Source organism: Pygoscelis adeliae, unplaced genomic scaffold (genome assembly GCF_000699105.1).
Source record: "Pygoscelis adeliae isolate BGI_AS28 unplaced genomic scaffold, ASM69910v1 Scaffold43, whole genome shotgun sequence".
NCBI lineage: Eukaryota > Metazoa > Chordata > Aves > Sphenisciformes > Spheniscidae > Pygoscelis > Pygoscelis adeliae.
In genome coordinates this window covers 2,271,665-2,282,987 of record NW_008824538.1, presented here as the reverse complement: position 1 = coordinate 2,282,987, position 11,323 = coordinate 2,271,665, and the positions used below count along the sequence as shown (strand labels likewise).

The 11,323-nt window shown below is 46.7% G+C and overlaps 1 protein-coding gene across 1 annotated transcript in view; it reads left to right on the top strand.

Moving 5' to 3' along the window:
* Positions 1–11,323, top strand: part of MDGA2 (MAM domain containing glycosylphosphatidylinositol anchor 2) — a 256,212-nt gene that overhangs the window by 116,127 nt on the left and 128,762 nt on the right. Inside the window, exon 7 of the mRNA XM_009321639.1 lies at positions 9,882–10,175. Within this exon, the coding sequence (XP_009319914.1) occupies positions 9,882–10,175 (294 nt within the window). The remainder of the gene's footprint in view (positions 1–9,881; positions 10,176–11,323) is intronic.

The window sequence follows — 11,323 nt, the reverse complement described above, 5'->3', positions numbered from 1 at the left end:
TATGTCCTGAGTATCTTATATAAATGGACCTGAAGTAATCCCCTAGCAGCCTCCCCCATCTCCATAAAGTAGGTCACTGAATAGTGGAAATGAAGACTCAGATGTTGAATATTTGCCTGATAAAAGCCCTGTCATCCATAAAACCAACCCTGGGCAAATGTTACTGAAAGACAGGATGGCTCTTCTGTGTGTGTGCACGCATGTCACAGGGAGCCTGGAGGCAGAAGATGTTAAAACAGCAACAAAAAACCCCCAGTAAAATAGGTTCATGGTAAGCAAAAAAGAGAGGTGGATCAGGAGAGTGTGTTAGTCTTTGTAAGCGATCTTTTTCTCTGCCTTAAATATTGTATTCAAAGCTGGAAGAGTAAGGCTTTAGGTGATGTATGGTCTGCTCTGTTCAGTATGGGTTCTTACGCTATCTTTATCCCCCTAAAATCAGTACTAGTATAGTAAGAGATGTAACATCTGTCAGTTCTGGCTTATTCTCTTTTCCCCTTCCCCCTGGAGGTAGTATTGTGCAGTGAAGTGAGCTGTAATTTCGGGGGGGTTATTTTGCTTTCTTCTCTGGCTGCACTGCTCTGAATTGCTACTCGAAGGGCTGGATGGAGGAGATGGCTGATACTCTTCGGCTGGAGGTGGTGGTTACCCTTCTTTTCCTAAGAGAGTCCTTTCTACTGTTTCACGCCTACCCAGTGTGGGCGCAACTAGATGTCCTACGTGGCAAATATCTCAACCAATTTCTTCATCTCTGGGTGAACCTGAAGATGTGCTGAGCATGTACCACCCCAGGTACCCTGGGGTAGGCACATCCCAGAGGGGGACATGGGCTTTGGGCATGAGCACAGGGCAGACTGGTGGCCTCCAGCTTTCCTGTTCCACCTGTGAGGCTAGTCATGTTGACAGATAGATTTGGTTTTACTGAAGTGCTGCCAGAGACAGGCAGAGAAATTCCTGAAGAACTAGTATATATGAGGCTGTTTATCCTCCCTGCAGTATGATAAAAGGGCTTCCCTGTTAAGCTAATCAGCTATCTATTAAATAATGAATTAATTAAACGTCTAGGCTGATGTGTTAGGACATGTGGCCTTGATCTGTTTGTGAAGTATGCGTCCTCTGGTCATCTTGTTCCTCCTTTGATGATACATAAGAGACCTTCATTTTAGTTCTAAATGTTTATTAAAATGACAGTACTGCCTCTTTGCATAATGAAAAAATGCTTTTTGTGAGATAATTAGTGGTCCAATTAAGATATTTGTAAACCTTAAGCACTGTCCAGAGTGATCGTTCACGGGCAAACCTGAAACATACCAGAAAATAGACAGATGTTTCATTATTGCAGTAAATTGACTATTTTTGAGAGTGTTGTGGTTTAACCCGGCAGGCAGCTAAACACCACCCTGCCATTTGCTCGCTTGTTCCCTGCCCCCAGTGGGATGGGGGAGAGAATCAGGGGGGAAAAAAAAAGTAAAATTCCTGGGTTGAGATAAAGACAGTTTAATAGGGCAGAAAAGGAAGGGAAAATAATAATAATAATGATAAAAGAATATACAAAGCAAGTGATGCACAGTGCACTTGCTCACCACCTGCCGACTGATGCCCAGCCAGTCCCCGGGGTCAGCTGTCCTGGCTGTGCCCCCTCCCAGCTTCTTGTGCACCCCCAGCCTGCTCAGTCGGTAGAGCATGGGAAGCTGAAAAGCCCTTGACTAGTGTAAGCACTGCTCAGCAACAACTAAAACATCGGTGTGTTATCAACATTGTTCTCATCCTAAATCCAAAACACAGCACTGTACCAGCTGCTAGGAAGGGAATTAACTCTATCCCAGCCGAAACCAGGACAGTGAGCCATTATCTTTGGAGTTTATGTTTGAAAGCAATAGGTCAACAGAAGGGACAGATAAATGCCAGATTTTTTTTAAAAGCTTTTTCTTTTATAGTTCTATTTTAGTACGTTATGTGCAGAGATATTTCTTTTTAATTCTATCCCTGGGAGCCGCCGTCCCTTCCCAGCGCACAGCTTGCAGCACGGCTGGCCGAGCTGCTTGGCTGCCTGCTCCTCCAGGGAGAGGGGCGAGGACAGGCCGTCTCCTGCTCTGCAGCCCCCTTCCCTCCCCAGCACCTGGTTCCCCCCAGGAAAGCTGATTTCTCCGGGGTGTGTTCATCCACTGTGGATTGACTTCAGCGGGGTTTCTCGGAGCAGACACTCTCTTTAGCGGCCACGTATTCCACAGTCTCTTTATTCTTCTCCGGAGGGCTGTGGAGTCGGCTCATCATCTCGTATTGCATATGGCTCATGGAGCTCCTCAGCATGACTCCTGCGAGATCACTGAAAGCTAATTTGGCTAATTTGCCGCTGGCTGTGTATGTTCTGGGTTTAAAATGTGCCTCTTCACAGTCTGACTGCAGAGTCAGGTGGTGTTTTAAGGTATTAAAAGTATGTTGAGGTATAAGAACTGATTCTGGAATTATTTTACTGCCTAAGCAGATCTCTTATACAAGCCCCCACCATGAAATCTGTGGTTGATGTTCACATCTTCACTTGCAGTTAGAAGTGTCTTGTGCTCAAGAAAACATGGGCTGCGGTGCTTTCTCTTCTTGGTGCATGGGCAGGACAGCACACAGGCAACCGGAGCAATGAGAACAGAAAGCAACCGTGAAATCAAGACATGATTTCCTTACAGGTCGCTCGATTTACCTTCCACATGAGTAACTAGATAGATCCTCTTTCATGGTGGTGAAAGGCCATGGAAAGGTTAAAGTAAGTTCTCTTGACTTCGTCTGCTTTTCCAATCGTTTGGCTGGATCAGCAGTCTCCCCCGGGGCTCTTTATCTCACCTCCAGAGTCCCTTTCAGCATATGCTCCCTGGTATTCCCCAACACTTCTAAAAGAAACGCACATTAAGGGTACACCGAGCAGTTTTAGTCTCTGTTGACAGAAATGTCTAGAGGACCTGAATAATTATTGCTTGCTGCCCTTCAAAGGCTGAACGATCTTGCTCAAATACATTTGGTATACCAGCTCAGCTTCCTATGCCAACGCTCAGTCTGCCCGGTCTTAAAAAAAAAACCCTCTATCACATAAGGAGTATGAATCATGAACAGGGACCAAAATGCACGTCTCTGGCAGAGGATGATTAATACTAGAGGTTCAGACCTTCAAGTTCATAAATATTAGAGAAGGAGGATACGCAAATAATTTCCCCTCTATCTCCTAGCCAGTACAGTGCAGATTGTTCAATATTCCTTATCCAGCTTGGTTTTAAATTACTTGAACAGTGTGACTTCCAACACTTCTTTTGGGAGATTATCTCTGAGTAATCTCCAGTATGGATTATTTCTTGATATGCAGCTCAAACACTCCTTTGCTCCACTTTATCCTATAATTACTAGTTATTACCATTAGTCCGTTTTAAGCAGCCTGATCACACTAGCCCACAGCTCCTCCCAGCCCACAGCCTCCCCATCACTGCTAAGATTGGCAGGCATTGCTTCAGGGCTGCGGCTTTCCTTTCTGCCTGTTGAAGGCACCTGAGGAAATACAGAAGTGACAGTAGCTCCTACTTCACCTGTGCCATCTGTAATCCCCAGTAAAGAGCTCAGGAGTCGTGCTGTCCCCTCCCAAGCCTACCATGGGGTCACCACTTCTAGGGCCTCCTTGTCCTTCTCAGGCTGGTTGTCTTCTGCCCCTTTGAATGATTTCTGTGTAAGCAGATTCTTGCCTCTGCCGTTGCCTCTTTGGCAATTAATTAAGCTATCTGGAGGTTCAGAATAGGGACGGTAACTTGACCCATCAGGATTTCAAAGATCTAGAGTAGACTAGAACTAGGTTGTGTCTGCCCAGAATACGCAGTGAATAAACATATTAGGCTCACACATTTTGGCTTTTTCTTTGAAATAGCTACTTTGGTCCTGTCCCTGTTCTCCTGTACACACGGTGACTGTGCTGGATCAAGGATCCTATGGAATTACAGTAGAACTACCACAGGAGATCAGATGGAAGGGTCTAGTCTGGTTTCCTATCTCCAGTAACAGACAGACACGTCTGCCTAGGGAGCAGTTTAACAAAAAAAAAAAAAAAAGAGGACAAGAATACAGTGATACCTTCTGCCATCTGACCTTCTGGTGAGTCAGCGGCTTTCAGAGGCAAAGGTTGTCTCAGACCATTTTATTTAAGAGCCAGGAGTGGACATATATCAACAGTAGCCCTCTTATGCGTGTGCCTCTGCCAATTTCAAAGGATAATACTATGTGTTTTTAATAGTGTTACTAATGCTTTTGTTTTTCAAGTGATAACCCTCTGCTTTAGGAAACAGATTTAAATGCCAGGAGTATTAACTTATTTTTTAAGCCACTTGCTACGTGAATAAGGTAACGTTTGTTGTTTCAGATATAAGGTTTAGCTAATTTATTATTCTGCACAAGCAGGAACAGAATTGACCTTTATTGCAGCAGGCTCTGTAGCTGGTGCTGCAGGAGACATGCTGATGCCTCAGCGAGGAGGGCTGAGCCCCTCGAGACTCTGCTTGTGCCACAGCAGCATCTGCCGGGAGAGGGAGGCTGGCACAGCTGGTGGCACCCTGGCACAGCTGGCAATACCCCAACACGGCCAGCATCACCCCGACACAGCTGGCAGCACCCTGGCACAGCTGGCAACACCCTGCTCACCTGCTTGGCACTTCTGCTGGCTTGGCTGGCCCCCGCCTCTGCTCGCCCCACTGGCAGCACCTTTGCTAGCACACCCTTGTTCGTGCATGGTTGCTCGTGCACCCTTGCACCTTTGCTCTTGCACCTTTGCTCATGCACTTTAGCTTGTGCACCCTTGTTCACCCACCTTTGCTCATTCATCTTGGGCTTGTGCACCCTTGCTCAGGCATCCTTGCTTCTATAAGTTGATAGATAATACAGTGATACCTTCTGCCATCTGACCTTCTGGTGAGTCAGCGGCTTTCAGAGGCAAAGGTTGTCTCAGACCATTTTCAAGCGATAGGACGAGGGGAAATGGCCTCGAGTTGTGCCAGGGGAGGTTTAGATTAGGTATTAGGAAAAATTTCTTCACTGGAAGGGTTTATCAAGCATTGGAAGAGGCTGCCCAGGGAAGTGGTGGAGTCACCATCCCTGGAGGTAATTGAAAGGCGTGTAGATGTGGCGCTTAGGGACATGGTTTAGTGGTGGGCTTGGCAGTGTTAGGTTTAGGGTTGGACTTGATGATCCTAAGGGTCTTTTCAACCTACATGATTCTATGATTCTGTGTTTCTACACCCTTGCTCGCACAGACTTGCCGGACCCTCCTCCACAGCAGGCTCAGCCGCCTGGTCCTGGGGCCGTCCTACATCTTGGATCGTAATAAGGGAAGAAAAACTTTGAATGAGTATTTTCTCCTCAATTCTCTAGCTCCCCCCTCTCTCCCCTCCCACCCCACCTTTCTGATTTCTCTGTGAGCGCTGCATTGATTTGAGTTTCTTTTGTGGCTTTTTTTAGCTTTATTGCTTATGAAAACAAGTCATACGTGATCAGACTGCTAGTGCCTGTCAGTTGGTGTGTTGCAGTCCCCCACACCCCCTGATATTTTTTGGCCCTGTAGCTAATTTAAGCCAAATTCGACAGCAGAATAGACATCTCAGATAATTAAGTACCTGCGAGTTTGTGAAAATAAATAGATGGGTATAAAAAGGGAAACCCTAACAAAACCCCTCCCTGAGCAAGGATTCAGTGCTGTCCTTCTTCCTAATTAGACAGTAGAGAATCAGCATCCAAGTTAAGGGGGACCCGTAGCCATAACCACTGTGGTGGGGGCAGAGAAACGCTTTGTGGGAGCTCACCGTCTTGGGCTCTGTCAGTCAAATGTGGTACATGAAAGCTGCAGCCAGGCTTCTTATTTATGGCATTGCCCATGAAATGATTTGTTTTAATAGATGGCCTTGTCCCTCCTCTCTCCTTCTCTGTTTCCAGTAACAAGAACATTAATAAATACAGTAAACCATAATAATATATTGGCTGGCTTACAATGTGTCAGATACTGGTTGTGTTGCAGAATGCCACAGGAGAAGATGAGTCAGGGTATTTTACGGTATCTTTCCATCTGGGGTACTGATACAGCCTATCTTATCAGCCTGCCTGCAGACCTCGTAGTCTGTGGTCCTTATCTTGGCAGTGTGCAGTTTTTGCAGTACTGTTATCTCTATTTTTCAGAAAGGAAACTGAGTTAGAGAGGGTAAATTACTTGCTCACAGTTGCACAGGACCTTTTTGGCATGCATCTTTTTTTTTCTTTCCCCCCCAAAGATGCGTGTCCTGTGCCATTCACTCTCCTTCCTCTCAAATGCCTCCAGAAGCTACATGTGACTATGAGAAGCAGGGTGTATTCTTTCCTGGTTTCTTCCTTATATGATCCATAGTTTGCTCTGAGTGTACAAATTTCTGAATTTCCCCTGCCCTGTCTGAGATGCTGTTTCTTGCAGCTGGCAGGCTCCCACCCACTGCTGGAGCTCGGGGCTGGTGCCTTCCTGCATCCCCTCATTGCGGCTGCATGGGAAGCAAGTCTTCATGAGCCCCCAGTTGCACCCGTACATCTCTGCCCTCTTTCCTCTCTAGGTCCACCTCATGGACACGCTAAATTTGTCTGTTTGCTCCTCCTGCGATGAGCTTAGTGAAGGAGTTTCTTAAACCAGAAGAACGTTGTGGATATCTGGGGAACAGCTCCTCAATTTATTTGTATCCCATCCCCATTTCAAGTGCAGGGTTGGGTCAGCCTCCACACACGAAGCTGGCTTTGCTGCCTCCTCTCTCATTTTTTGTCTCTCTTCCGTCATGCGTTGCCTTCACAGGCAGCATTTGCACAGGACCTCTCACTGTGCCGAAGGCAGGTCTTGCTCCTGGCTCAGTGCTCGAGATGAGAAGTTACAGCCCTTGCCCCAGCCAGAAAGTGGGTGATTTCTAAGGCAAAGACAGGGTGTGATTTTGTAGTCCAGACCTGTCGCTCTGATGGCAGTCTGGAAAGGATGGAGTCTGGAAGAGGCTGCCAGCACAGCGTGTCCAGAAATAGGTCTACATGGACAACCACCAAAGAGAAAACTCATGTCCTGAACCCGTCTGGACCATGGGGTTGCAAGCAGAACTGTAGATAGCGCTGTAGGCTGGTACATAGCAGATAGCAGACCTTTTCCCTCTTGATAGCAGGTATTTTGTCTGAGGGCAGTGACCCCGTGGTCTTGGCCTCTCGGTTCTCACGGTCAGCGAGTCCCTGAGAGGGCAGAAGGTTGGTGCTTCCCCGGGGTAGGGAGCGAGAGAAGAGCTACGAGGGAGCCTGCAGCATCCCTGCCCACTGGGACATGCTTTGATCAAAGCACATGCACAGCAGGGAGCAGATCTACTGCCCAGGGGGGAAGGGACAAAGTAAATGTTTTTTTACTGATCCAGGCAGAGCTGTGTGTTATTTGAACTAAGGTCAGAAGCCACAAGCCAGGTGGGCTGGAAAAAACTGTTCAGAAGGAGGCTCCTTCTTGCAGGCAGGCAGTGCACAGTGTGCTTTCAAACCTTTCTCTTTAAACTGTATTCTCCTTCTTGGAACAATACCTTGTTCCCAGTTTAGTCTGTGTTTTCATAGGGCCTTGCTTTAGGAAGTGGCCGCTTGGTATCTATTTCATGTGCTCGCTTTCAGGAGAGAAGGTCGAGGAGTCCTACCACAAGCACCTGGCTGATGCAGGTCCAGCACAAGTACCGTGTGCTTCACAGCAAAAGCGTGGGATGTAGAAATGAGGGAGAGGGAAGGGCACACGCTGGTGAAGAAATGCAGTCAGAATAGCTCGGAGGACCACAGAGCAGCGCTCATCTGCATCCCTCGCCACCTTCAGCACCCTTTTCCCTCTGTATTTTTTTCTCTGAGCTCTGGTGGAGCTCTGACAAGACTGCTGTCACAGCTTTGTACCACCCTTCCTTCGCTGGGGTGGACCATCCTGTCCTGCAGCCCTTCCTCACCAGGGACTTCTGGGCATCTTCATGGGGTGTTTCTCCTCTGGGCTCCCTCCAAGTGATCCAAGCCTCCAGGCACTGGCCTGTGCTCAGGACCTGCTATGGCACACACGGGCATAAGTGAAAAATACTAATGATTTATTAATGTTAGGAATGTTTTATTAAGCAGTCTTTCTCTTTTTTCTGTTTATTTTTTTTTCTTTTTTTGAAGTATAAAATAATTTTTCCTTTACTTGCCTGTGGAAAAAGTTATTTCCACTTTTGCATGTCCCACCAGATTCAGAAGGAGCTATTAAAGCCTTCAAAACAGCTGAAAACAGCTGAAAACAGCATTTTAGTACCTATGAAAGTCCCTGATTCAAACTCTGATTCCTAGCAGGCTTGTCAGGTCTGTAGACGGGGTAGGTCCCGGGGGAAAACCGGAACTGTTTCTCACTGGTACAAATCTGTTGTTTCTGTCTCTGGGGGCCTGAAAATAGCCTTTGATTATTTTTTCCTGCAGGCAGGAGTTATGGTGCAGGCTGTATACTGTCAGTCCTGGCATTCAAGCAAAGTAGTTGATGGCAGGACAGCGTGGAGAAGTAATGCTCCTAGGAGGGACTGTTTTAAAACAGAAAGCATCTCTCTACGTGACTCAGAACAGAGGACCCATAAGGGCAGCCGAGTTTTCAGAAGGCACAAAAGGAAAGAGGGCGGGCAGTGTTTAAATCAGGCTTTTCCATATCTTCACCCACCACACAGCAGCCCGTGCCCTCCCCCTAAGCAAGGGTCCGCGGCGCCGAAGGCACCGTGTGTGATCTGGAGATCACAGGCAGCTCCAGAGACGGAGCTTGTGTTTGTGTTGTGCTAAAAGAGGTGTAAGAGATCGGCTATAAACCCAACACAGGTATGATGAGATGGGAGCGATAATTGGACATGGCAAAACCGTTCTCGTCAGGCCGGCGGAGCTTGCAGTGCTTTGTAATTATCAAACGCTGCCACCTAAACGGCTGAGGCAGAGGGGCCGCCTCTGAAGGGACCGACGGTGGAAGATCACTGGGATGCCCGTCGTGCAAACACCGATGCCTTTGCCAGGGATGCCACGGCGTTTCTGTCCTGATCAAGCACCTTGCACAGCAGCATCTCTTCCGTGGCGAGCTCACTCTTCTCCTTGCTGCCGAGGACTGGTGATTCAGAGCCGTGGCTGGTAACTCAGAGAGGCACTGGGGGCAATTAGAAAGTCTCGCTCTTGTAAGTCTGCGGAGAGGAGGAAGGATGGGTCCATGGGCATCGCCAGCTCACTGTGCGGCGGTGCCAGGTATTCCTGCTCCAAGGGGCTGTCTGACTCCTGCTGGAAACAGTTGTTCACATATTCCTTCCGGAATTGTTAATGCAAATCTCTGTGAAAAAAAATACCACTTTGATAAACCTCCTGTGATAGAAAGACGCCAACTGCATTTCGGTTTCAGATCTTGAATTCTGAGCTGATTTCTGAATTGGCACGATTCCTCCTCATTGCGCAGCCGTTACGAGCTGGATAAAATCAGCAGCTAGTCTGTTATAAAAAAGGGGCTTTAGTGCCAAATACTCATAAAAAGGAAAGCCATAACTTGCAGTGATAAAGTGCTAGCTGCGACCAATGGGCCAAATGTGCTGATGTACACTGGTACAGCGTATTGGCATGTCAGAGACGCACAGGGAGGCAAGTAAGTGTCATAGCTGGGGCTGTTAAATCTTATTTTAACCACTTCAAGCAGCTGAGCACCTTGTCTCATAAATATAGTAGCATTGCACAGTCTTCCTATATATCTAGTCAGTATGCATTGCTGTCTGTGTATAAATTAATTCTTCATATATCATTATGACTGTACAAGCAAGAAAGCCACCTGATGTCTCTGTAATGCTAATTGTTGAACTGTCTCTTTTTCTCCTTTGAAGTCCCACCCAATTTGACTGTTCCTCAAGAAAAGTCACCCCTGGTCACCCGGGAAGGGGACACGATCGAGCTGCAGTGCCAGGTGACAGGGAAGCCCAAGCCCATCATTCTCTGGTCCCGAGCAGACAAGGAGGTCGCGATGCCGGACGGGGCGATGCAGACAGAGAGCTATGATGGGATCCTGAGGATAGTGAACGTGTCCAGGGAGATGACGGGGACCTACAGGTGCCAGACCAGCCAATACAACGGGTTTAATGTGAAACCCAGAGAAGCTTTGGTACAGCTCATTGTACAGTGTAAGTAGACCCTTATTTTCTTTCTGTGTGGTTTTGCTGAGAAAAAGAAGTTGATTTATTTCTCCCCTAAATACACAGCAGCAAGAGTCTTATGCTTGTTAACGTTTTTGATGCTGTGTTGTTTGGCTCTGTAGTTCCCTGAATCCATGATTTTAATGTGAATACAGAAGTAAAGATAACATAGGAGTACCATTTATATTTAAAAAAAAAAAGTGTGAGGCAATCATTATTTTCCCAACGCCTAGCTTTAAATTTCTTGACATAGGAACAAGCACATGAGGTAGGAGGACATATTTCTAGAAACGCAGATCTGATACAGATCTCATTTGTTGATACTGTGTAAAACAAGAAGAAAAAAATGAGAGAAAGAGCTGTTCCATCTTAGCTGATTTGCATGCAGATCTGCATAGTCTGCTCTGACTGAATGTGAACCATCAGCATCAGGAATGGGAAAGAAAACGTAAGGGGAAATCAATTATTTTGGAAATGCTCAGCGTTTATTATTGGAAAATGAAAAGTCTGGTTTGATGGGAAATAATGAGCCATTCTTTGTTGCTGTGTATCTGATAAAGATGACTTTCATGCGTCTGTTGTATTGTTGGTACTTACTTTCACTTTTTTACAAAGTGACTTGTGCAGCCCTCATTTATTCTGGTTTCAGATGCCCAAATACTATGGCAGATTTTCTTTTTAACAGTGTTCTGTGCTCAGCACAACTGACCTCTTTTGGGGCCTCCAGGGATAAGATGCTGCAATATACATAGTTATTACTAATAATCAACTGATTTGTTTTTTCCAAGGTCTGTTGTATAACAAATTATTTATGCACTTGATTACATGTTGTGGTATCTGCAGCGCTTTCATCAGAGCTATTTACTGGTGCGCCGGCACAGCTTTTTATCAAAGCATGCTTCTGTCCCAGCCAGCACTCACGTGGATTAATGACACCAAGAGCCTCCCGAGGGTCAAGCCTGCATGCAGGCAAGCTGGAGCCTTCTTGCTTGGGCTTCTCCTGGTTGTGCGTTCATCTGCATTAGGACTGGCTTCATCCCGCCTGCACTCATGTATCTGAATTGGGAGCAGAGGCGTCTTTGGCTCCGTCTCTAGACATTGCAGAAAATGGCTTGGATCTTAGATCATCCTCCGGA